General features: G+C 45.0%; 1 protein-coding gene across 2 annotated transcripts in view; it reads left to right on the top strand.

Annotated features, from left to right (window-relative positions):
* FAS (Fas cell surface death receptor) overlaps positions 1 to 23,317 on the top strand; it is a 28,976-nt gene extending 5,659 nt beyond the window's left edge. The window contains exons 2-9 of one of the 2 annotated variants that reach the window (XM_058696267.1): positions 9,309 to 9,474; positions 13,820 to 13,957; positions 14,991 to 15,099; positions 18,020 to 18,078; positions 18,233 to 18,301; positions 19,740 to 19,846; positions 20,898 to 20,922; positions 21,636 to 23,317. In XM_058696267.1, the coding sequence (XP_058552250.1) occupies positions 9,309 to 9,474; positions 13,820 to 13,957; positions 14,991 to 15,099; positions 18,020 to 18,078; positions 18,233 to 18,301; positions 19,740 to 19,846; positions 20,898 to 20,922; positions 21,636 to 21,922 (960 nt within the window). In that variant the 3' untranslated portion in view covers positions 21,923 to 23,317. The remainder of the gene's footprint in view (positions 1 to 9,308; positions 9,475 to 13,819; positions 13,958 to 14,990; positions 15,100 to 18,019; positions 18,079 to 18,232; positions 18,302 to 19,739; positions 19,847 to 20,897; positions 20,923 to 21,635) is intronic. The other variant, XM_058696268.1, reaches the window with a different exon arrangement.
* Positions 23,318 to 27,031: the final 3,714 nt, after the last annotated feature.

The following is a 27,031-nucleotide window of genomic DNA, read 5'->3' as shown; positions in this document are numbered from 1 at the left end:
TTAATGACAGGCTGTCCCCTGGTCAAGTCATGCAAGATTCCAGATGTATTCACCTCTGTGCTCTGGGAGGCTGTAAAAATACAAGGTGTGGGAAACATGGATGCTTTTGATTTCTGAGGGCAGAGATCTTGGAAGAGAGAGACAGAGAGAGAGAGACAGACAGAGAGAGAGAGAGAATATGTACTCAGAGCGTGTGGATTATGTTCTTGCCCCGTGCTGATGATTGAGCTTTGGTTTTTTGCCATCCTCGCAAGGAATCCTTGATCATAGTAGACTGTTTTTTCATATGGATGTCTTAATAGATTTAGGCCTGATTGCAAAAATTGGGCTGACACTGTCCCAGACTGGTTTTTTGTTGTTTTTCTTTTTTTGTCCACATGGGATTGACACACACTGTATATATATATGTGTGTGTGTGTGTGTGTATATACATATATATGTGTGTGTGTGTATATATATGTATATGTTATATATATATGTATATGTTATATATATATATATATGTTAGTGTGTATTTTTTTTTGACACAGAGAGAGGGTGCATGGGAGGGGCAGAGAGAGAGAGGAAGACAGAATCTTAAGAAGGCTCCACACTCAGCATGGAGCCTGTTTCAGGGTTCGATCCCACGACGCTGGGATCATAACCTGAGCCGAAATCAAGAGTGGGAGGTTTAACTGATTGAGCCACCCAGGCGTCCCTGTAGGAACGTATTTTTAATATTAGTTGCTACCTAAATGGTGGAGGATTTGGGTTTCTCTTGAAAAGTGGGAGACCTAGGCCCACATGCCCTACTCCCCTCCCCATTGCCTGTTACATACTCCTGTGCTCCCTCTTTGGCCCCCTGGGCATTTAAGGACTCCAGGCTCTTGTTTAGAATTTTGTAGCCCCCCCATTATGTGTTTTCTCCATCAAAGGTGACTTCCCTTCCTTCGGGCCTATTTTTGGAAGGGTGTGTTTCTCTGGGAGAAGTCAACTTCTGGTTCGCAAGGGCAGAACACAGGCTGTTGGTCTGTAAAGCTCTCAACTTGTCACTTGTAAATGTCAAGGCTGGCTCCCCTCAGATCTTCCTCTAGGAGGACAGCTGTGGTGAACATCCACGGGACTGAGAACTTGCTGAAGGTGGCCATAGGGAGGGCCTCGTCCTCAGAGACTCTGATTTATTATTATTATTATTATTATTATTATTATTATTATTTTAACGCATCACTACATGATTCTGATCTCCATCACAGTTTTGAAAACTGTTTTTCTAACTCTAGTCAACATCTAATCCCAGGTAGAATTTTCTAGATTCCCTCACTGTATTTTGTTCATTGCTTGATCACTCAGAGATCTTGCCAGTCCCTTACCGCCCCCCCCCCCACCTGCCCCCCAACTGCCTCAACTCTTTCTCTCTCTCTTGGTCTTTTCAGAAGCTGGCCTTAAGAAAGAAAAGAGATTACACCTTTTGAAAGAGTAAGAAGGAGTGGAATCTTCACTTATCTCTTTCATGCAGAAAAATTTATTTTATTTCTCTGCATCTCCATGTTTCAGTAATGTACCTCTTACAAAAGGACATGACTGTTGCCTGATTTTTTTTTTACCCGAATACATTAGAAATGCCTTTCATCATTGGAAATGGTGGACTGGCCATGGTGGACTGGCCATGGCCTAAGACGTCTTTCTCCTCCTTTGTTTTAAGTAACTAAACATCAAAAAAAGCAAGCAAGGAAACAGAATCATTTCTTGCTCCATTTATGTCCTCAGCAGCAGGGGACAGGGCGAAGCACTGAAAAAGGTCACACTCTTTCGATGCACCTGTTACTCATTCTTGCCATTCGAAGGGCAGCCATTTTTCACCACCTCACAAACATTATTTTCCCGTTTGCTTTCAACTTCACTAAGAGTAAAAAAATGTTTAAAAAAGGTTTTTTTTTGCCACTTCCATTTCAAATCCTATTTCCTCTCTCAAGGGCAGTTGATTTCTCTGGAGTAATCCAAAGGGTAGTCCCAGCGTCTTCCAGCAGCTTGCTTAATTCAGTCACTGAGACGTCACTCTCTCTGAAACTACCGTGTTAGACCTTGAGTGTTTGCAAGTCTGGGGAGTGTGTGGACAGCTTGCCACAGTGCGGTGTGGTGCATGGTGCGGGGCCCTGATCAACTTCCGGGTCTGGCCATCCCCACCTCAGTTCTTGTATTGAGGGACCTGGTGGGCTGTGAAGGGTGATCCATCACTGATGCTGGGGACTAATGAATGTCCAGTTACTCTCTCAGTGTCTCGTCACCTGCTACAAGGAATAGACTCTCATGCAGCCCTGTTTCTGAGTCTCAAAAGGAGCCAGTGCAAAGATTCTAGTGGGGGGGGGGGAGACTTGGGGTTCCTATTTGTGCATTGCAGACCCCCACCCCTGCAAGAGACCACAGACCCAGTGAGCATCGTGCCAGTGCTCAGAAACTCAGCACCCACATTGGAGGAAAGGAGACGTAAACCCAACTTCTTCCCAAGTTGCAGACCAGGATGTGGAGTTTCGCCTCTTGTGCCAGCCAGAACCCCAACCAGGAAGAAAACTTCCTGCCTCAGTTTTCTCAGACTTGGGACTGACTCTGGTTCTCAGAGAGTTCCTGCCAGACCCCCTCTTTCCACCCTCAATATGCATTTCCTTTGCAGATTCTTTGTTTCTTGTCAACAAGCGTCTGAAAACACACTGAGTTGTTTGTGTGCCTAAGTGGAGTAGAAGTAGTTAGGAAACCATTTTACAAACCTAAAACAGAGCCCAGGGTTAGGTCAGGAGTGCTGGGTTTTCCCTTGGCCCTTCCCAGTCGTAGATTATTGGACAAGTCATTTCGTGTGCTCTGGGCACTATAAAATACGACAGCAGGGGGCGCCTGGGGGCTGGGTCAGTTAAGCGTCCAACTCTTGGTTTCCACTCAGGTCATGATTTCACAGTTTGTAGGATCCAGCCCCACGTCGGACTCCACGCTGACAGCATGGAGCCTGCTTGGGATTCTCTCTTCCTTTCTCTCTGCCCTCCCCTGACCCCCTCTCTCAATAAATAGAGAAACATAAAATAAGAAAATAAAATAAAATAAAATAAAATAAAATAAAATAAAACAAAATAAAATAAAATCGTAAAGTAAAATAAAATAAAATAAAGTAAAATAAAATAAAATAAAATAAAATAAAATATAAATAAAAGACAGTGAGAATTCCTCATGCAAAGGTTTGTTGTAACTACCACGAGGAGATACATACTGTTGGACTTTGTACTGGGCCAGGCAAATGTCACGCCGGAGCGGGGAAAACGGCCTTCTGAGGGACCGGAGCCCCCACTTCACATTTTCATGGATAATTCAGGAGAGAGAGAAACACATATTCTGATTTGCAGAAAATACTAAAATCCAGGGGCGCCCGGGTGGCTCAGTCGGTTAAACGTCCAACTTCAGCTCAGGTCACGATCTCGAGTTTGGTGGGTTCAAGCCCCACATTGGGCTCAGGTCCTGGAGCCTGCTTTGGATTCTGTGTCCTCCTCTCTCTCTGCCCCTTCCCGACTCACACACTGTCTTTCTCTCTCTCTCTCTCTCTCTCACACACACACACACACACATAAATAAACATTAAAAAAATTTTGTTTAATGTTAAAATCCTGTAGATAAGGAACGACTCAACGGAGGTCTGTCTTGCAGCTGAACAGGTGTTTGTGGCCCCTCTCTGCTCTGACATTCCAGGGGTCCATGAGGTCGCTGTGTCTACGGTTATGGTGGCCATAGAATCCCGCTATGGCTTGCTAGTCAGAGTGCTAATGACTCGTGTGGCTCGGGAGACGTGATCCTTACTTTTTTTTTTTTTTTAATTTTTTTTTTCAACGTTTTTTATTTATTTTTGGGACAGAGAGAGACAGAGCATGAACGGGGGACGGGCAGAGAGAGAGGGAGACACAGAATCGGAAACAGGCTCCAGGCTCCGAGCCGTCAGCCCAGAGCCCGACGCGGGGCTCGAACTCACGGACAGTGAGATCGTGACCTGGCTGAAGTCGGACGCTTAACCGACTGCGCCACCCAGGCGCCCCGATCCTTACTTATTTTAACAGCTAGTTGCTAGTGATGATTTCGCTGAGGACCTCAGGCTCTTCCCTACTTTGGCAGGTCTGAGTGCCACCTGCCCAGAAAGCCACCTGTTGGCTCTTCCCCACATTTCCATCCGCTCACTGCGCAAACATCTTACTTGGTGGCCTTCCCGGACCACGCTTTCTAAAACAGCACCGCCCCGCCCCTCCAAGTCTCCACACCCCCTAAGCTTTCTTTATTGCTTTACACAGCACTTACCCCTCCCTGGCATAGTGTGCATTTCTCTGTGTGTATTCACGTCATATCCTTGCATGGGATGCCGCATTGTATGTGTCAACGTGACTGGACCACAGAGCTCAGATATCTGCTCAAATGTTATTCTGGGTGTTTTTATGACAGTGTATTTTTGGTGTGGTGTTTGTTTTTTGTTGTTGCCACTTTTTAACAAGATTAGCATTTAAAGTGGTAGACTTTGGGGTGCCCGGGTGGCTCACTCAGTTAAGCATCTGACTCAGCTCAGGTCATGAGGTCATGATCTCATGGTCTGTGAGCTTGAGCCCTGTGTTGGGCCTGTGCTGACAGCTCAGAGCCTGGAGCCTGCTTCGGATTCTGTGTCTCCCTCTCTCTCTGCTCCCCCTGCCCCTGCTCATGCTCTGTCTCTCTTTCTCTCTCTCTCAAAATAAATGAACATTAACAGAATTAAAAAAAAAAACAAAGTGGTAAACTTTGAGTAAAGGAGATTTTCCTCCCCCATGTGGGTGGGCCTCATCCAATCAGTTGAAGGCCTTAACAGCACAGAGACTGCACACCTTGAGGAAGAAGAAATTCTGCCTCCAGACTTGAACTGGAGTCAGCTCTTCCTGACTTCCCATCAGATTTTGGACTTGCCAAGCCTCTCTCTCTCTCTCTCTCTCTCCCACACACAAACACACACACACCCTCTCTCTCTCTTTGAGTCCTATTTCTCTGGAGAACCCTGACTAACACAGCTCACTTACATATAATCTGTATGAGAATAGAGTCTTTACGTGTTCACGGCTCTGTTCCAGGCACCTGTCTGGCACATAGTAGGTACCCAACAAAGTATTTGCTCAGTTAATTAATGGATTAATGGGTTAGAGAATATTCCCAGCAGAATACACAACTGAGGTTCTCTGACTTTCTCATCTTTAGGATGATGGAGATGTAAAACTATTTTTCTTTTTCATTGTTTCCCATTTGGTTATCATCTGACTTAGTTTCTTCACATTTCAGACCTTTAATTTAACCCATTTTCGGGCCTTTTCAGCTTTTCTGCAAACTTTTTTTTTTTTTTTTTTTTTTTTTTGAGCATTCAGATCATTTAGTTCTTTGTGGGTTTCCTGCCTTGTCACAGTCCAAATGCCTCAGTTCCTGCCCGGACAGTTTGGGTTAGATCTTTGCATACTGCAAACTTGAGTTAATGCAACCATCAAAAAGGAAATACAAGCTGTATGGAGCACGGGGCACTGCCTACATCACATTTTGTACCCGTCACTGCCTGCCCTTCAGATCAGCTTTCTTTTTCTTATTTAACGTAAGTCTCTGAGGCTCACTTGAACTCAACTCTGTGAAGCAGATGTGATCAGACATGAAATGAAGTTAGGCCTGATGTCTGTGCTCGTGGCCAGTGATAGTCGTGTCTTTCCATGCTCTACCCCGGGTTTTGCATGTCTCAATGTCTTGATGGATTTGGCACAGTGGATGTTGATTTCCAACGAAAAATTTCAAAACTGGGGCGTCTGGGCGGCTCAGTCGGTTGAGCATCTGACTCTTGGTTTGGGCCCAGGTCATGATCTCACAGTTTCATGAGTTCGAGCCCCACGTTGGGCTCTGTGCTAGCAGCATGGAGCCTGCTTGGGATTCTCTTTCTCCCTCTCTCTGTCTCTCTCTGCCCCTCCACTGCTCGTGTGCTGTCTCTTTCTCTCAAAATAGATAAATAAACTTAAAAAAGAAAAAAAAACCTGTGAAACAAAAACAACGTGAGTTGGAAAGTACATTGGTTTTAGACAGCTCTAGAAAGTCGACTAGATGCACGGTTCTCCAGAAATCGCATTCGTATCACAATCCGTGAGTGTAAGATGTGAACACTTATCGCCTAAACCAAGAATGACTCGTGGACCCGCTCGTAACACTGTCTCAGCAATACTGGATGGAATTAGAATACCAAAGAGGATGGGGCCCCCTGGGCCTAGGAGACCCCCACGCACACAGGATTGGGTATCAGCTCTCAGCACTTTTCACTTGTCAATTTGGGCTGGCTCAGTCCCCATCAGTCTCTTCTGAGTTTAACTATGTACCATTTTCTTCAGTTTCTGGTGGGAAACCTGAGTTGAAAGAGGAGAGCAAGTGTTATTCACCGTGACCTCCGTCTTCATAGCCGTGGAGGTGCCTGACGACAGGAAAGAATTTGGGGTGCTTACATCCAGTCTTGTGTTATCTGTTGCAAACAACACTCCCTGGTAACTTCCGGCAGTGGGGAGATTTTTACACTGGCTCGAGACTGTACGTGCTGGCGATGCCTGGAATGTTAGATGGCTAGTATGTTTAATCCCTGACCGTCATATAGAACAGCCAGACGGTTTTGGAATAAGGATCCTAAAAATTTGGAAAATTTTCATTGGAAAGCCCTTCCCATCTCAGCAGTTAACACTTTGCTATGCTTACCGTCACATTATTTTTCCCAGGACGCCCAATTCAGTTACTATGCATTAGCTTTTGATTCTCTGATCTAGAAGAGGGACGGATATTAACCGGATGACAGGATAACCCACAGATAAAGTAAGAAGTGGGGAACAGTCACCCAGAAAAGAGAGTTGGATGCTAATAAAGATCTTTTGTGCAAAGTTGCACATTTTGGCTTAGAAAAAGCTCATAGATTCAAAAGTCTTTTAAAAAACTGAGAGGCATCCATCCCGGGGCGCCTGGGTGGCTCAGTCGGTTAAGCGTCAACTCTTGATTTCGGCTCAGGTCACAGTCTCAGAGTTCGTTGAGTTCAAGCCCTGCATCAGGCTCAGCGCTGACAGTGTGGAGACTGCTTGGGATTCTCTCTCCCTCTGTCTTTGCCCTCCCCTGCTCACTCTCTGTCTCTCACAGAATAAATAAACTTAAAAAAAATTAAAAAGTAAGAGGCATGCCAATATAAAGTGTAAAACATCCCCAAATTATTAATGCACCACAAACAACCTGCCTGCAAATCTGGTTTTGGACACTTAATACTCATTGTCTATTACAATCAATGTTACTTTGTATTCTTGTAACCTGGCGTATAATAGGTGCTCAAGGAACGTCTGTGGGATTGAAGAGGCAGTGAAGCCAGCATATTTAGGCATTATTCCTCTGATCTGGGTACCAGTTCCAGTGGTTCTTTACGCAGAAGTGTTCATATAGAAAGCATATGTATAGGCTATAGCCTGTAGTAAGCACCCCTGTCTCTTGGGTGTAGGGAAAGAACGCCACTGTGAAAGGCATTTGGAGACTCAGACAAGTCCTACCTTTTGCTGGCCAGAGACCCCGGTCAAGTGAGATATTTTCTTGATATTTTGGTGTCATTCGCCCTCTTGGAAGAAGACCGAATTTTAGAAATGCATTTTTAAGCACATCCATCCCAGGAGGAAAAGAGGGCCATCTCATCTCCTGTAAGGTCCCGTGGTATCCTGTGACCTGAAGGGGACACAGGCTTTGGTGACATAGGGGGAGGGGCTAGAAGGGAAGACGTAGGAACTTGTGTGCAGGGGCTTATACGTGAAGAACACTTAGTTCTCTTTACTCAGAAGATGCTGGTATTATTACTATGCCATAGAGTAGAAAAAAATAATATGTGCCATGAAAACGGTGAAAAATGACCTTAAAAAAAGTCTTCGGAATTAAGAGTTTAAATTTTTTGGATGCTTAGCAATAGAATTTACATATTCCACCTAAAAGAAGGAATTGTTTATATTTATGGTTAGAGACACCAAAAATACTTAGGCAGTCAGAGAAAGGAACCAACCAGAGATTATGTCCAAATGCTTCCGTACATTTTGGGGGGCTCATTTTTCCAAGGAATTCTGGTGTGTAACTGACTAAGATAAATTTGACACCGATATCACTTAAACCGATGGACTTTTATCTCCAGAAGAAGGGAACTGAAAATAGAGTAAAGACTGGTTCTCCACTAAAAGAAGTTCATTTTTTTTTTTTTTTTTCTGAACAAAGGTGAAGAAAATCCCATCGGATTCATTGTATGGTTGGACAACCAGACAAGACTTCATCAAAACTGTTTGTTCTGTGGTTAGGTATAAAAAGAGAAGACATAGAACTTGTTATAAACTAAATGCCAGGTTTGGGAGAAGCTATCACTTCTTATCCTCCTAATAACTCTCCAAGACACAAAGTGCTGTCGTCACCTACGAGTCAGGAAATTGAGGGTCAGGGTGGTTTTATAAATTGCCTGAAGCCACACTGTTGGTAGAAAAGCCGGGATGCACACCGCAATCAGTCATTTTGAAATTTACTGGTTTTCCTACGTCACGACGTTGTCCCTCACTAGAGCTGTGTGACGATAACAATAATGGTAATTAAGAAAACAGTAATAATACAATTTACTGGGCACCTCTTTATTATGTGCCAGAAATCGCGTGAAGAGTTGTTTTTTTTTTTTAATTTTTTTTTTCAACGTTTTTAATTTATTTTTGGGACAGAGAGAGACAGACAGAGCATGAACGGGGGAGGGGCAGAGAGAGGGAGACACAGAATCGGAAACAGGCTCCAGGCTCCGAGCCATCAGCCCAGAGCCTGACGCGGGGCTCGAACTCACGGACAGTGAGATCGTGACCTGGCTGAAGTCGGACGCTTAACCGACTGTGCCACCCAGGCGCCCCGCGTGAAGAGTTTTAAGGGCGTATTCCGTTTAATTATCACAACAAACTCATGAAAAGGACATCATTTCCACTCTATAGATAACGCAATGGAGACTGGGAGCATTTGAGGGACTTTACCCACAGTGATGGGGCCGGTAACTGGGGGGCCAGGGTTCACTTGAGCCCAGAATCCTGGCTCCTGTCATCCCCAATGCCATTAATAGAGTAGTTTGGATTGTAACACAACCAGTGTGCTCCTTTTCTGGAGGCGAGTCAGCAGAAGGAGGCAGCCCCACGTGGATTTTGCCTGTGCGACAGCAAATGTAACCATTCGGGGCAGGTCACCCCTGTTTACCGCGTTGCCTGGTTGACAAGTCAGTGTTTGCTCATGCTTTCCTTTTTCAGATACTTACCTCTGTTGCCGGATCACTGTTCAGAGGCGACAGTGCTCAGGTCACCGATGTCAACTCCAAGGTGTTGAAATTGAGTAAGAACGCTACGGAAGGGGAGCCTGGATGCAAGGAAGGTCTGCATCGTGGGAGCAAGTTCTGCTGTCTGCCATGCTCTCCTGGTATGTGACCCAAAACATCCAGCCGTTAGCTGGAAAGTCAGGGTGAGGCGTAGCACGGAGTAATAATGGAGAAAAAATGTTTGCGGTGCTTGGTTCTCCTCTATCAGAGCATTGCTGGAAAGAGAAACAACTGGGAAATTACTTTCCGGACGCTAATGTAGTTCAACTGTATCCTGCTTGTTGGGTGCGGGTACAAATAAATACGATTTATAAATGGCAGGTGCCACTGGAGGGAGAGCATTTCTTCAGCTGTTTTTCAGGAGCAAAAGAAGACTCATGTGTGGATATTAAAGCTTATCACAGGGGCGCCTGGGTGGCTCAGTCGGTTTGACTTCGGCTCAGGTCATGATCTCATAGTTTGAGTTTGAGCCCCGCATCTGCCCTCTGTGCTGACGGCGTGAAGCCTGCTTGGGATTCTCTCTCTCCCTCTCCCTCTCTGCCCCTCCCCTGCTTGCTCTCTATCTCTTTCTCAAAATAAATAAAAATACACTTAAAAAAAAACTCATCACAATGGGCCCGACTAAAATATATCATAGTATATCATAGTAATTGCGGGGCTCTGAGAGCAAGGGACCCCCCCACCCTTCAGAGATGTGTCTAGCAATTCCCTTCAGTTGGAAGGTCTCTGGAGCCTGCAAAATACATTTGCGTTTTTGCAGCTGCGACTCGGTGAGCGAGAAAAGCAGTGGACAAAGGCCAACAATTTTAGAACACCAGGGTTTTGAAACGCAAACCAATTTCAGATCGGAAATCCTTCGAACACGAGCAAATTCGAAGCTTTGCAAAAACGCAGTTGTGGGGCAAGCCTGGTTTTCAACATGGAGTAGAGTTGAGGGCTCGTTCCTACCGGCATGAACCCCTCTCAGCTGCACAGTGAAGGGAGGCAGGAGGGGAGAGGGAAGAGCACCTGGACTGCCGTAGATTAACACAGCCAATAAGGACCGAGCGTGGTAGGTTTCGTAGTAGGTCTGCAGGCTTCCAGAACTCCAGCAGCTGAACAGGCTTAGGTCCTGTGTCTAAAGATCCTACCAGCCTCCCTTGGGCTCCTGTCCAGTTTTTAATAACCTTCATGGAAAATCCCACCCACTTAGACTTAATCCTCTTTACATTTGTTTCGTCTTCTCCAAATGGGAATAAAGAATGGCTTCCTAGCTTTTTTATACCTTGTTAAACATCATCCATGGGGCCTCTGGGTTAAGATCCTTATGTCTTTAAAGCGTAAGTTGCAAATTCAAACATGGATAAGAGGCTCTGCGTATCAGACTGTCAAGAATTTTTGTGTTTGCTTTTTTTGTTTGATTTGCTTTGTTTTATTTTCTCTGAAGAAGTGCTTTCAGCCCCGCTGAGCTTGCTTGTGAGATAAGAACTCTCAGAAACCACGACTGGAATGTAAATTATCACTAACTTTTTAAGAAAGAAATTTGGACACACGGAACAAAAACCTGAAAACGTTCATGCCTACTGTTACAGTAATAAATTTATGGGGAAAAGGTCTTTAAAAATCATCAGACATAGGGGCGCCTGGTGGCTCAGTCAGTTGAGCGTCGACTTCAGCTCAGGTCATGATCCCGCAGTTGATGAGTTCAAGCCCCGCATTGGGCTCTGTGTTGACAGCTCAGACCCTGGAGCCTGCTTCAGATTCTGTGTGTGTGTGTCTCTCTCTGCCCCTCCCCTGCTTGTGCGCTCTCTCTCTCTCTCTCTCTCTCTCTCTCTCAAAAATAAATAAACATCAAAAAAAATTAAAAAGTAGTCAAATGTAAAGGAAAATATTGTATGCATGGCATTTCATTGTGGTACCCTGTGATGTGGGATCGGTGAAGTAAATCTGGGAGTATTCAAAAGTTAGAATGTCTCAAGCAAATATATCATGTTTTCTCATATATTTCTGACATGAGCCTCAAGGTGTAAATTCCCTGAGGGGATTTCTCACTGATCTGTCGTTGGATTACCCGACTGTCTCTGCTGCATCCCTAAGAATCCTGGGTGGTGACGAATGCACACTGATCCGCTGCCCTTCCTTCTCCCGCCTGTTGAATTGTAGGCTTATCGCTATTCACATTGCTTCCAACTCTTTTTATGCTCATGGGTGCTGTGATATTCATGTGTAATTTAATCAACTATTATATAAACCCATGCTATATGAATACGGAGAAAAGGCAGATTTTATTCCTATGAAAACTCATTTCCATGTTTGCAGGATTTCAGTAAAGGCGAGTCGCTGAAAGAATTGTTGATGAACGAGATGAGATCAAAGTCAATGGAAAAATCACAAAGTCCTTGAAAGCTTTTCGTACAAATTACTGGTATCTTGAAGGTTTTATTTCCATCAAAAAGAGGAAGAAAAGAAAAAAGGGAGGGAGGGAGGAAAGGGAAGAAAAACAAGAAAGGAGGCATTTTGGATGTCACTTACATGAGGAAGAATCTGGAATTATAACAACTTTTTCTGTGCCATCAGACTGGGAAGTCATTATATAGTTATGTTTCATAATTTGAAATATTTACAGTATTTTTTTCAATGATTCTCTACGTGAACTGACTTTTGATTGACTGATCAAAAAGCCATCCCTTCACCATATCCGATAAGAAGGATTCTGTGGTACACTGAATACATCACACACACACACACACACACCACATGCACATATACTCGCATGTACGTGTGCGTGCATATGCGTTAAGAACACACCAAAATGATAGTGAATCTCTCGGAGTGGTTGACATATAGGTGCTTTTTAGACTTCCCTAACTTTTCCAAAGTCTCTACGGTGAGCAAGTGTACTATCACTTTCAGAAACGCATGTATTTTAAAATCTGATTTGCAAGAAAACAACCGCTCACTTTTGATTCTTTGATAAATTTAGGTTGTATACATCGGAGGAGAGAAAACTCTGGGTTTCTTGTATGCCTGTCATGCCCTCGACCTTGGGCTGGGCATATTGTGCAAGGTAATCTGCTACGGAGGCCGATTTGTTTAGAAACCAGTATAACACTACCACTGGCAAGCGAGGAAAATTAAACTTTGGTTCAGTTTTCTTAAGCATCCCTATGATGTTATACAGCACTGTATTTGAATTTGAAGTTGGTTCTGGGTTTTCACAATCGGTTTATTTTTTTCTATCGGCACACTATTGTCTTAGTTTATGATAATATCACCCATGTTTAAATTGCATAATTTGCGTATGTAGTATTTTGTTTTATCAGAAAGAATGCTATCGTGTTACTAAGAAAGTTACGTATCCAGGAAAAATAGCTTAAATTATTGTTGCTGTGCACATGTGTGTGGCAGACAGACTCTGTTTATTCTTTTAATTTTTTTAATTCTTTTAATACCATGAATAATTGGGGTCATGAGTCCTGCTTCCTCTTAGATTTTCCTTCTCTAGCTCTTGCCCAACATGGCACTTACCCCCATGTTTTCCCCAGAACACTTACCATCACCTGACATCATATGCTTACTTGTGCATTTTCTGCTTCTTCCCTGGAAACACGGAGCCCCTGAAGATCTAGGCTTTGTCTTGTTTCATGCAGCATCTCTGGCTCCTAGAAAGTGCCTGGCACACAATAGGCATTGAATAAACACTTGTTAAATAAATGAATTTTCAGGAGAAAGCATGGTTGTATAAAGCTTACTAACACCGATACAGTGACTCACTTTATTTGTAAAGGAAATGTGAATATTATTCACGATTGTGTGTACTGAGATTAAAAAAAAGCCTGATGATAAATGTTGTAAATACGTTCACGCCTTCCCATCCAAACGTACTCTATCCCTTAATGGCAAAGGAACAGAAAGAAATTGAATGAATACCAGCCTCTGACCTCCTTGCAAAAAAAGTTGCTAGAGGCATTTCTTCAAGTGCATTTGGTCATCGTAAGCTTTTAAAAAAGATATACTCCTGGGGCTCCTGGGCGGCTCAGTCGGTTGAGCGTCTGACTCATGGTTCGTGAGTTCGAGCACCGTGTCAGGCTCTGTGCTGACAGCTCGGAGCCTGGAGCCTGCTTCGGATTCTGTGTCTCCCCCTCTCTCTCTGCCCCTCCGCAGCTCGTACCCTGTCTCTCTCTCTCTCTCAAAAATAAATAAACAATAAAAAAATTAAAATATATAATCCTATTGTGAATCATCCTATGTCTGTAGGCATATTCCTTCAGTCGCTCTTTTAGGTTTAGTCTTGGGAGCCGTCCTGTCTGTTGACGTGATTTTCACAATAACCTTCTCCCCCGTTGTGTTTGTACTTCGTTAGCCTAACAACCCTGACCCCCATTTTGTTGTCATACCTGCATGTCTCCCATGCTGTTGCGTGACCACCTTGTGTTCAAACACTCGTTCCATCTCTCTCTTGGGCAGGCACACGAAAAGCTGCCGACTGTGAAGAAGATGGGGGTACAGCATCCTGTATACCCTGTGAAGAAGGGAAGGACTACACAGACACGAGCCATTTTTCTCCCAGATGCAGAAGATGTAGAATTTGTGATGGAGAGCACGGTAGGCATCTTTCAAAGCAATCAAAAAGACCAATCATGGGGCTCCACGTAGAACCATGCATAATCCAGTTCGAAATTGGGGCCTACTCTGGTACTATGTTTGCACACAGAAAAGGGCAGCATGGAGCTGGCCGGGGTGAAGCGGGACCAGGTACCAGGCTAATCACCTGTCTACACATTTGCGGGTCAAATCCAGGCAGTTCTCCCAGAATAACTAAATACGAACCTGGTGAACAGGGTTCATCCGCTCCGATCAACATTGCATACATTTTTTCGCCACCTCGATTTATGCTCTTGTCGTGGCCCTCAAGAGCTCAGAAGCCTTCTGATACAAGGACAGAGGAATCCAGAGGTGCGTGGGATGCTCCCCGTTCTTTGAGGATCGATTTTGTCCTGATAATTCCAACGGGGGACCTGAATTTTTACGACCGTCCCAATCTATTGTGAGAACCTAGATTCAAATGTAACAAATACTCCCAGTTTCATTTGATATCAAGAAGTCTCTGGACATAAAGCTTTCCTTGGCCCCACGCAGGCTCTAAAGCAATGTTTCTCAACTGTGGCTGTACATTAGGGTCACCCAGGGAGCTATGAAAAATGTCAACTGTTAGGTCCCACCTCAGAGCAATTAAATAAGGATCTCTGAGTGAGGGCTTTGGCCTTGGCCTCACTGACTGGGTCTGGAGCAGGGCCTGATATTCTGCATTTCTCACAGGCTTCCAAGTGATGCCGATTGCTGCTGGTCTCCAACCCAGGCCCTGAGCAGCCAGGCTCCAGAAGAACAGGGGAACTATTTAAGCAAAAGTGAGGTGGCATTCGTTGCTGGATTGTCTGCCCACTTAAAAGTCGGCTAAAATGATTTCGACTATTTCCACCTGGGGTTACCTGTTTGCCATGTAAATGCTCTCTGTGTTAGGGAAGATGTGCCGATTTAAGCGGTAGATCTCAAAACTTCTTGTGGCCCCTGCTCACCATTTGCAGGGTCCACTTATAACCAGCTGCTCTAATTAATAGTCTGAAAATTGGCTTTCTAGGCTTAGAAGTGGAAAAAACCTGTACCCGGACCCAGGATACCAAGTGCAGATGTAAATCAAACTTTTTTTGTAACGTCTCTCTGTGTGAACACTGTAACCCGTGCATGATGTAAGTTTTCATCTTTCTTTGATCAAAATGCTAGAGATCTACCTGGATAGACCATGTCTTCCCAGGGGGGAAACAACACTGGCCGGGAGTCAAGAATTTGGGTTCTAGTCTTGCTTCGCCTCTTCGTTCATTCAAACATCCAGTCTCCGAACATTGATTGAACATCTCCTATGTGCTGGATAGTGCGCGAGCTGCGTAAGCTAACAAATGTTCTGAGCAAGCCATGTTCCCGGCGTCAAACGTCTCAGGAGAGAGGCAGAGGCAGAGAGAGTCAAGAAAAACAATGGTTGGGGCGCCTGGGTGGCGCAGTCGGTTAAGCGTCCGACTTCAGCCAGGTCACGATCTCGCGGTCCGTGAGTTCGAGCCCCGCGTCAGGCTCTGGGCTGATGGCTCGGAGCCTGGAGCCTGTTTCCGATTCTGTGTCTCCCTCTCTCTCTGTCCCTCCCCCATTCATGCTCTGTCTCTCTCTGTCCCAAAAATAAATAAATAAACGTTGAAAAAAAAAAATTTAAAAAAAAAAAAAAAAGAAAAGAAAAACAATGGTTATGGGGCCAACACCGTGTGTCGAACAGCAGAAGAGACCTGCGCCCAGGGTGTTATGAGTTCTACAAGAGAACCTTTCCCCTCGGCCTGGGGAGGTGGGGGGCGGGGTGTGAAGATATGACACGTGGCCAGAGTCTTGAAAGAGGAAAGAGAACATTCCCAGGAGTACACAGATGGATAGGACATCTCGAGCAGGGAACAACATCTGCCGAGAGACAGGTGGACACTCCAGAGAGCAGAGTAGCTGGCCGGGGTGTGGTGAAAAGGAGCCAGGGCCAGATGACAAAAGGTGTTGTCTTTCATGCTACAGATCTTAGTTTTGAGCCAATGGTAGAAAACCTGATGGTGCATCTCACTTTTCTTCTGATTAATTGGGTGATTTTGAGCAGAGTCAGCTAGCCTCCCTGACCCCCAGTTCCCTCACTCAGAGGACGCAGGTAATACTCACTTCTCCTGTCAGCCTCACTGCTGTGACGTCAGGGTGGGTAATATGTGTTGTATATTAGCATTTGCTTTGTAAGTTATTGTTTTGTGCAAATAGAAACGTTTAGCATTATGTTCATGTGCCTGGCCTTAAACTTGTATTTCACCTTGGGAACGTTGGCTTGACAAGTAGGGACATGATGCCTTATGTCTCTTACTTACTAGAAAATTCTAAATTATGGGCAGTCAACTTAGCCCTGACTTCTAGCCCCACATGTCTGAGAGTGCCTCATGGCGATAGGATAGGTAGGGACTAATGTACGAAAATAAGAGGAATAATAGTGTGGGTTCACTTATGTGTGAGTTTCTTTCAAGAAGTCTAGTGCAGCGTTGTAAATGTATATTCTCTTCCTTATGATTTTTAAATGTCATTTTCTTTTCTCTAGCTCACTTTATTGTAAGAATTCAGTATAGGGGTTGCCTGGGTGGCTCAGTCATTAAGTATCAGACTTCGACTCAGGTTATGATCTCACGGTTCGTGAGTTTGAGTCCCACATCAGGTAAGCTCCAGCCCCTCTTTGGGTGAGCCCCACTTCTCTCTCTCTCTCCCTCTCTCTCTTTGTCTCTCTGCCCCTCCTGGGATTGTCTCTCTCTGCCCCTCGCTTATTTGCACTCTCTCTCTCAAAAAAGAAAAAATACAGTATAGAATGCATACAGTATACAAAATATGTATTTTTAAGTTTATTTATTTGAGAGAAAGAGATAAGAGTGTGAGAAGGCAGAGAGAGAGAGGGAGAGAGAATCCCAAGCAGGCTCTGCACTGTTATGACAGAGCCCCATGTGGGGCTCTATCTCACAACTATGAGATTATGACCTGAGCAGAAACCAAGAGTCGGATGCTTAACGCACTGAGCCACCCGGGGGCCCCAGTATACAAAATATGTTAATCCACTGTTTATGTTATCAGTAAGGCTGTTGGTTAACAGTAGGCTATTTAGTAGTTAAGTTTTAGGGGAGTCACAAGCTGTATGTCGATTTTCAGCTGTGCATTGGGGGGGCTGGCGGTCAGTGCCCCTAGCCCCATATCCTCGAGGGTCAGCTGTAATAATAGTTCTAAATACCTCATAATCTCCATTCAATTTTGTTCTCACCATAACTGTTGGATGCAAATGTTATCTCTTTGTTATTGATGGGGAAACAGGCTCATGGTGGATAAGCCACTTATCCTAGCTCGCTTACTTAGGGAATCGGCTGAACCGATCTCATTCAGGCAATCTGACAATCTGACTGTCAGGGTTCGGCTGTCGAAGAAAACCCCAAGGATTTTCCTCTTGAGTGTCCTCATCACCACTGGATGCCCTGACATCTCTACTGGCCAGCTGGGTGGGATTTCTAAGCAGTATCATGGGTAGTGCTTGTCCTCGGGTCTTTTTATAGTTCAGTGGGACTGTTTTGAAATAGTTTTTTGGCAGTTTATGATTTCAAGTTGTTTCCTACGAATTTTAAGATCTTTGTCCATTTCATCCTTTTTCCTAATTGTCAATGTTTTATTACCTTTCTGTAATTCTTGGCAGCGTAAAGATTTTTTTTTAAGTAATCCCTTCGCTCATTGTGGGGCTCAAACCTGCGACCCCGAGATCAAGAACTTACAAACTGTGAGATCATGACCTGAGTCGAAGTCAGTTGTTTAACCGGCTGAGCCACCCAGGTGCCTCTCAACTCTTTGTCTTTTAAAACATCCTCCCTCTGTAGGATATTTCTCACCCAAACGTCCAAATCATGTTGTGAATTTGTGCCAGCGTTAGATGCTAATCTAGCAACATTTGAGGGAATATGTTTGTCAGAGATGCAAAGATAAATAAAATGGCCCGGCGTGTATAGTGTGTCATTGCGGATGACCAAGGAGCCAGTCCACCAGGCATTTTGAATTTCCTCTGGATTCTTTCATTTTTAGGTGTGAACATGGAATCCTTGAGAATTGCACACCAACCAGCAACACCAAATGTAAACAAGGTGACTGTTTCTTTCTATGACTGTATTCTCCTTTCTCTCGTCCCCCCTGTAGAATCTGACGAAAAGCCAATCCCTTCTGATTCTTTGGGAGTACTCTGTTTAATCTTAAAGATGACTTGGTTTCACGTTCAGTGCTCCATGTTTCTCCCTACAGGATCCAGCTCCAAACTTCTGTGGCTTTGCGCCCTGCTCCTGATTCTACCGTCCACACTAGTATGTTGCTGTAAGTTCTTACTGTGTTCAAACTGCAGGATGAAATAACTTGGGAAGTAGTAATTCCCAAGAATTCCCATCTGTCTCCTACCCATAAGAAAACTGCCAGGTAGGCAGCCTTGTTGTGTTGTTAAATTCCTGCCACTGGATGCACCCCCCTGAGACCTGATAAGAATGAGGGGTACGGCCATCCCTCAGCTACTGTTTTTAAACAATTATTCTGAAGTCCCGAATGGATATTCCCATCCTCCCTGTGAACAAGGATGTTTTCATCCAGGCCCCAGCTGAGTTGGCCAAGGACGAGAAGTAACCCTTCACTGCTCACTGAGATGGTCCCATGCATTAAGAGAATAAGAAGTGGGGCGCCCGGGTGGCTCAGTCAGTTAAACGTCCAACTTCGGCTCAGGTCACGATCTCGCGGTCCGTGAGTTCGAGCCCCGCGTCAGGCTCTGTGCTGACGGCTCAGAGCCTGGAGCCTGTTTCGGATTCTGTGTCTCCCTCTCTCTCTGCCCCTCCCCTGCACGCACTCTGTCTCTCTCTGTCTCTCAATAATAAATAAACATTGAAAAAATTAAAAAAAAAAAAAAAAAAGAGAACAAGAAGGTTCTTCCTGGGCAAGCCTGCAGGGAACACTTAATAAATTCATCCTCTCTGTGCCTCCTCTCCTTTTTCAAACTCCATGGGTTTTTCTTTTAATTTTTTATTTCTCCCCCTTAATTTAAAATACTCTGGCCGTGTAGTCTATGCCAGGGCTACCGAGAAAGTCAACACGTAAGCCCCAATTGGGTATATTCGTAATTACTGCAGGAAAATCGCTCATAAAGGCACAGAACGTGTCAGGTTTTGAGAACTCTAGAGCATCCGGTTTTTCCCTCCCCAGTGGAACAAATCACTGTCTCCGGTTCAGGTGAAGAATGCAAAGTGTGCTTTGCCTTTGGAGACCAAACAGACACCAGCTGTGCTTGGAGATGTACCCACTCCTTTCTTGCATCTCCTACTGACTCGAAGGCACACGCACACTGAGTGTGTGTACTTAGCTATTTGTGTGAGTATGTACTTGAACTGCCCGGCATGAAATGTCACCCCGGGGCCAGCCGATGCCAACTTGCCACGTCCTCTGGCTTCTGTGTTCTGCGATCGACACGCACCCAACTCCAAGCTGGTGAAAGGGAGCGGCGGGGCCCCACGATAAGTGATAAGCCAGCTTCCGGCTAGGCCAGGGTGTGATGACCGGACGACTCGCGTGAAACGTGACATACCTCTAGAACATTCGACCGAGGGGGCCGGGATTTCCAGAAACGGGACAGTGCTGCCTCTTGGGTATCGGTCACGTTAAGTTTCAGGGAATTGCTCCCTCCTTCTCACGTTCTCTTCGTGGGAGAGTGTGTTCGCACAGGCTTCCTGCAAGCCTGAGAACCGAGTCTGATAGAAATCTCTTTGTCTTTCAGATGTGTTGAAAAAGTACAGGAATACGAAGAATGGCCGCCAGAGATCTACAGTCTCATCTACTGTAGGTGTTGAAACGTGCATCGGCTTCCTTAAGGAAACAGAGAAAGTAGTCATTCAGCTTTTTATTTGTTCTTTTTTTTTTTAAACAAACACCTATTGTGTGTGCGTGTGCGTGGGCTAGAGGGGCATCAAAAATGAACTAAGGGGCACCTGGGTGGCTCAATCGGTTGAGCATCCGGCTCTGGATTTCAGCTCGGGTCATGATCTCATGGTTGGTGGGATCGAGCCCTGCGTCAGGTGCCGCGCTGAGTGTGGAGCCTGCTTGGGATTTTCTCTCTCTCTCTCTCTCTCTCTCTCTCTCTCAAAATAATAAAGTTTAAAAAAGAACTGAACTGAGATATGGTGCCCAGTTTATAAGAAGCCTCGACACAAATAACGTAAGTATGAGAATGTACTCAGCGTGAGTTGGAGAGAGAACGTGGCCAAGCTTCTGTGTTCTGCGTTGGTGTTATCCCTGCAGACGCACTGCGGACAGACGTTCTTTACGAGAGCAGGGACTCATTATCCGAGCCCCGGGCACACAGAAAACTCTGAAAGCCTGTCGCAGAGGCACAACTCAGCTCGCTCCAGCCACTTGTTACCTTCTCTCTCACCATATCTTTTATCAACGTGGATCAAAGCATTTCAGATAGCAAAAGATACAGTGGGGAGAGAAAACAGTTCACTTGATGAATGATGATTTCCATTTGGGGTCAGGGCTCGGTGAAAGTCGGGGTTTATTAAGGAGTTTCAACTTAAACCATTTTCTCAGCTCAAAAACAAGATTAGTAACTGTAAAGAAAATTGTAGAATAATTATGTTTGTCATGTTTATTCTCACGAGTCTGTATGAAAAAATCATCTCAGCACATTCCATGAATCCTTAGATTCCTTGCCTGCCTAAAAAATAAGCTAATATTCCTTAGTTTCGGGCAGCATAAAACTTTGGATGGTGGGAGAATCCTCCTCAATCATGTAATCTAGCTAATTTTATACATCAAGATACTGATTGTACCTCCTTTGTATTAAGGAAGAATTAGACAGTTACATGTAGAATATTATATACAAATATATTTTTATTTATCTTGCTCCTTCCCTCCCTTTTTCTTGTCCCCTCAGGAGAGTATCCCAATGAATTTCGCAGGTAAGGCTTCTGTCTTTTCATTTCATGGACATGGCTTCCTTAGGCGTTTACGGGCTAATTTCAGTGACATATCGCGAGGTCTTACTCCTCGTTAAACACAGTCCTTCCTGCTCACCGTCAAGTGTTTATCCGACAGTGTGTTTGAATGTATAACTAATACTCACGGTGAAAACTGAATTGGGTAGCAAGAAGACAGTATATTCTGAGGCTTAAGAGAATTTTCCTCCATAAACTGGTTTTTATAGAACGCCTGCTTAAGTTGACCTAGCGGCCAAATCACCTGAATTGCAGACTCTGTTATGAGTGGTGTATTCCTGGTTCTGTAATAATATTCATGATTCTGTTCAGTCCTGCTCCTTGGCCTGTGAGTCAGAGAGAAGATCATAGAGTCTTGCCTGCCATTGAACTTTGTGGGTCATTGATCATCCAATCCATAGGGAACGTCAGAGGTGATCTCTCCCAACGCTCTTAGTTTATAGCTGAGAAAAGAACATGTACCGAGATGTTACGTGACTTGCCCGGGTCATCGAGTGCACTACTGGGGTCACGGGAGGGGTTGGGTTTTGTTTCCCGCCCACCCCCTCCGACCAGCTCTCTCGATCTCTAGGACTTAACGAGTATCTTTAATACTATTGGAGGAGAAGTAAACATGGTTTTCTATGAGCATTTCATCTAGAGAAACCAATGTTTAGAGACTGTCCTCTATTTTGCAGACATCGACTTGAGTAAATACATCAGTAGCATTGCCGAACAAATGAAAATAACTCAAGTCAGAGAATTTGTCCGCAAGAACGGAATCAACGAAGCCAAAATAGACGAGATCAAGAACGACAACCTCCAAGACACAGCTGAACAGAAAGTCCAACTGCTCCGGAATTGGTACCAGCTCCATGGGAGGAAGGGCGCATATTACGCTCTGATGAAAGGTCTCAGGAAAGCCAATCTCTGCGCTCTTGCCGAGAAAATTGAAGATATGGTCCAGAAGGACAATGCGGGCTAACTTGACAATGGAAACTGCAAACACGAAAATGAAAGACAAAGCCTGGCTGAATGTGAAAAACAACTCAGTTCTGAGTATCTACTAGTCCATACAGAGCAAAATGAGCGTCGGAATGAGTTCTTAATCGCTGTTGACCATCCACACCGTTCGCGTGTTTACAGGGCGTGTTTACTTTTTCATTCGTTAGGTTCTAGAGCTAATATATTTACGGGTTTGGAGGGTCTCATGATTCTGACTTGAAGGACATTGGGAAGACAGAGCCGGTTCAAAGTAAATATAGTAGCGTGACTTGTGTACAAGTGTGTGTGCAGAGGAGAAAAGATTGGGAACACACTCTCGTGTCTAAACTCGAGTCAGAGGGTGTGGGTGTGAATAGCATCCGTGCATGTGAATGCAAATGTCTATCCCTAGGTTGATTCCCCTCCATAAATCAATAGAAGCTATGAGTTTATTGCGATGTCACAATCACTGAAAAGACCACTTCGCCTGTACCTTTACCTCCGTACTGACTCTACAGATCCCATTGTTTTTGTAAACTTTCCACTCCTAGAAGAATATTTGAGGAAAGTTTGCATGTGCTCTGAATGTTTCTATCTCAAATATCTTTGTACAGGTTACTGGCATTTCCTTGTGAGGTATTTCCATGTTGAATTCACACAGAAAATGCAGACTGGATTATAACGCTTGGATATTTCCTATTCGTCCGTACGCCATTTTTCTGGATCGGGATGACTCACTCACTTCTCAGGTGTCGAAATGTTTTCATCAAGGAAGGCCTACTGGAGCTTTGTTGCCTGTCCATTCTCTGCCTGATTGGCCTTGTTTGCCAACACGCTCTCCAACCCAGAAGTGCGGCCTAAGAAACCCTTAATGATCCGCTAAAAGCCGCTTAATGATCTATCTGCCCATAGAAACTTCTGGCCTGCTTTGGAGAGACTAACTGCTGTTACAGAAGGTGGCGTTGTGGTCTTTCAAGGACCCACGTCTACCACCGAAGATGATAATGTAGATTCCTATCTTGTCCTGTTCCTCGAAAAATGCTCAGTGAGGCTGCACGTGTCCTCTCTGGCGACAAGCCTACAGACGCAGCTCAGACACGGCAAAAGGGTGAAATCATCCTCAGGTTTTAGGAAGGCTCTTGTTACTCCCTGCAGCTTCCGAGACAAAGAAGCCCCCCTCCCCGCTGCTCCTTCCTTTTACCTGTAAACACTTCCGAAAGTTCGTGTTAAATATGAATTTTAATAAACGCTATTTATATGTAGGTAGATGTAAATTGAAGATAGTGATAAACCGAAGCAGATAGTTACAACCACCTAAAGAGCTTCCATTGGCAAAAGATCTTTTTTTCTTATGTTTGGAAACATAAAATATTTCATTAAAATCCTGTTTTTGGCAGTTCTGGTTGTCTCTTTTTTGGTTAAGGGCTTGCTTTCTGTTTGGGTTTTCCTGTGCTCTGACTACTGCTAAAGGTAGCCTGTGTATGAATCTCTAATTCTCTCTTGGATCTCTCCGAAAGTTTTTTTTAAAACTTCCTTTTTTTAAAGTCCTCCTAGTAGTTAACCGCCCAAATGGATCTGTCCCAAATAGTACATAATTGTTTGTTATTACAAGAGGATTGGATGTGAGGCTCTGAAATGTGGATAAGAAAGTAAATATTTCAGGGATGCCTGGGTGGCTCAGTCAGTTAAGCGTCCGACTTCAGCTCAGGTCATGATCTCACGGTTTGTGAGTTGGAGCCCCATGTCGAGCTCTGTGCTGACACCCCAGAGCCTGGAGCCTGCTTTGGGTTCTGGGTCTCCCTCTCTCTCTCTCCCCCCCCCCCCCAAATAAATAAACATTAAAAAAAAGAAAAATGTTCTACCCTGCATACTTTCCATTCTGGCTACTTTGTGACCACTGGATTATCTCTCTTTTTTAATTTAATTTTGATAATATATCTTACTTAATCCCATTTTTCCCAAAATATTCTTATTTCAAACTGTAATCTATATAAAAAGTTCTGATGAGATAGTTTACATTCCACATTCATTTTTCATACTAAAACCTTCCAAACCTGGTTTGTATCTTATTTATTATTATTATTATTTTCTAATTCTCTCTTTTTTTTAATGTTTATTTATTTTTGAGACAGCAAGAGACAGAGCATGAACAGGGGAGGGTCAGAGAGAGGGAGACCCAGAATCCGAAGTGGGCTCCAGGCTCCAAGCTGTCAGCACAGAGCCCGACGCAGGACTTGAACTCACAGAGTGTGAGATAATGACCTGAACCGAAGTCGGATGCTTAACCGACTGAGCCACCCAGGTGCCCCTATTTATAATTTTTTTTAATGTTTATTTATTTTTCAGAGCCCAACATGGGGCTTGAACTCACGAACCGTGAGATCATGACCTGAGCTAAAGTCGGACGCTTGAGGCTCTTTTACCACCAGGCCTTTCGGAGTCCCCAGTGCTGAGCCAGGATTTTATAGAGCTGTTTTGGGAATCACACCCCCTGGTGACATTGGGGCTCTTGCAGATTCAGCCATGCATCTGGGGGCAGCTTGGCAAGGCTTCCAAGGTCATGGGGGTTAAGCCCCCATCCCGGACAGTGTTTGGCAATAACTTCATTTTAGCTCTTTCATGAATTGGGGAAGCTCTCTCTCAGTCCCTGGGTTTATGAAGGGAGCCTGGTCCCATATTCTCCCTCAAGAGGGACACACATACTCTCTCCCACACAGGAGAGGCTTTTCTTCCAGGCACTGACCCAGCGAGGTTTCATTTGTGCCGCGGTCACCATCTTGCAGGGAAGGCTTTATCTCATTCTTTAGCCTGGCTTTGCCCTTTTACTTTCCTTTTTAAATGCTTTATGCATCATTGCTGTTTATTGAGATGGGGAAGGAGTGGCCCTCAAGAGGTAGACTTACAATGCTGTATTGATAATAAGGTCCTAATTTTGTCACTAGGTGAGAAGAAAGAATATTTTGTGCTACAGGATTTTAAGTATATTTTTAAAGTTTATTTATTTACTTTTGAGAAAGAGAGAGAGAGACAGGCAGAGAGAAAAGTAGAGAGAATCCCAAGCAGGCTCTGCACTGTCAGCACAGAGCCCGATGTGGGGCTTGAACTCATGAACCATGAGATCATGGCCTGAGCCAAAGTCAAGAGTCAGATGCTCAACCGACTGGGCCACCCGGCGCCCCTATATTAAGGTACTTCTTAAGGCTAGAGTCTGGAACCAGGCTGCCAGGATCTGACTCCCAGGTCTACTCCTTGCTAGTGTGTGAGTCACCCAGGCGCCCCTGTTGGACATTCTTAAGTTATGAATGTCAAGTCGATTTCAATTACATCGGGCCCTTTGACAGGAATCAGGAGAGTAGAACAGACGCTGTGGGGGTTTTGTGTAGGCCTGAGGATTATTACAGTGACGAATCTAGAGTCATACAGATCTGGGGTTAGATTCAGTGTCGAGTTTCTCCAAAGCGGTAGAAACAAATGACTCAATATCTTTGAGCCTTAATTTCGCCATCTATAAAATGGAAAAAATGTTCCAACGGTTTTGAGTTTTATGAGGATCGAATGAAGTGTATGTGAAGTATACCACAATGTCTGGTTCTGTACCTTGAAAGACAGTAAGGAACCCCCAGCTCAGGTGCTGAAGCAGAACAGAAACTGATTGCCCTAAGTTTCTGGAGGCTCAAAGACATCACTCGATATGACCCTTAGGGGGAGGAGTTACTTTGCTCAGATACCGACGGCTTTGCATTTTTTAAGTAGAAGAGATGGACTCATAAACTGTAACCAGGTGACCACACTTGGTTACACCTCCTTTTGGAGATTTTGCTGCCAGCTTGAAAGTCCTACCTTTCGTTTCTAGTCGCCAAGCTCAGCTTCAGGCTGGAGACATTTCCCATCAGTAAAGCTAAGGCCAATCTCTGTCTTCCTTCCTTCCCCTGGGAAGTTTAAAGGGAGGGATCGACTTCTGGGGACGAGCGGTGATCACTTGTATTTATTTTATTGAAAAGGGACAAATCCAGCCGGTAACGTCAGCCCCCTCGAGAGACAGACGCAGTCGTCAACGGTCTTGTCTTTTCCTCCACCCCACGGCCTGCCTGGCGCAAGGTCCTGCGGGTGGCACGAGGTCCTGGGGAGGTGGGGGGACTTCCCGCCCTGGGATCCAGCCCGCGCACTGAGCATGTGAGCCCCGCCCTCTCCCTGACCACCCTTGCCTCTTGCATTCCTGCCACGGTGTCCTGACGGGTCTTGCTTTCTCTCTCGGCCCCGGACCCACGGTCCAAGCAGCAGCCACCGCAGCCGCCTCGATGGCAAATCGGACACCGCTGCTTCCCTGTTGAAAATCCTCCATGGTTCCCGTTGCTTCTTGAACAGTCCGTCTACACTCCGGTTACGGGTCCTGCCTGTCGTGGGCGTGTGCACCTTTCTAGCACCCTTTCTCGACCCGTTCCCCTCTCCAGTGTAAAGCCCTGGCCAGGCCAATCCACTTTTGTTCCTCAGAGCCGCTGTGCTGCTCTGGCCCCGGGTTTTTTGCCTCCTTGCTCCTTACCCCCCTTTTTGTCCGGCTGCATACAATTTAACCCTCAGGTCACAGTTTGAGTGCCACCTGCTGTGGAATCCCACCGTGATGCTCTATAACCCGTGCAGCTCTCAGGTGTTCCTATGCAATGCCCCCTCCCTTTTTTTTTTAATTTTTAAAGTGTATTTATTCATTTTGAGAGAGAGAGACAGAGAGAGCAGGAGAGGGGCAGAGAGAGAGAGAGAGGATCCCAGGCAGGCTATGCCCAATGTGTGCACAGCCCAACGTGAGGCTCGAACTCATGAACAGTGAGATCATGACCTGAGCCGAAATAAGAGTCAGATGTTCAACTGAGCTACCCAAGCACCCCTATTTTTTATTTTTTTTAAGTTTATTTATTTATTTTGAGGAGTGTGTGAGCAAGAGAGAGGCAGAGAGAGAGAGAGAGAGAGGCAGAGAGAATCCCTAAACCCCAGCCCAAGGTGGGGCTCAAACTCACGACCGTGAGATCATGACCAGAGTTCAAAATGAAGAGTCAGGCGCCTAACAGACTGAGCCACCCAGGTACCCCTCTAATGCCCTTCAGGTGGCTGCTTGTCT

The sequence above is a fragment of the Neofelis nebulosa genome, chromosome 13, assembly GCF_028018385.1.
Source record: "Neofelis nebulosa isolate mNeoNeb1 chromosome 13, mNeoNeb1.pri, whole genome shotgun sequence".
Taxonomy (NCBI): Eukaryota; Metazoa; Chordata; class Mammalia; order Carnivora; family Felidae; genus Neofelis; species Neofelis nebulosa.
This window is presented reverse-complemented; position numbering and strand designations above follow the sequence as displayed.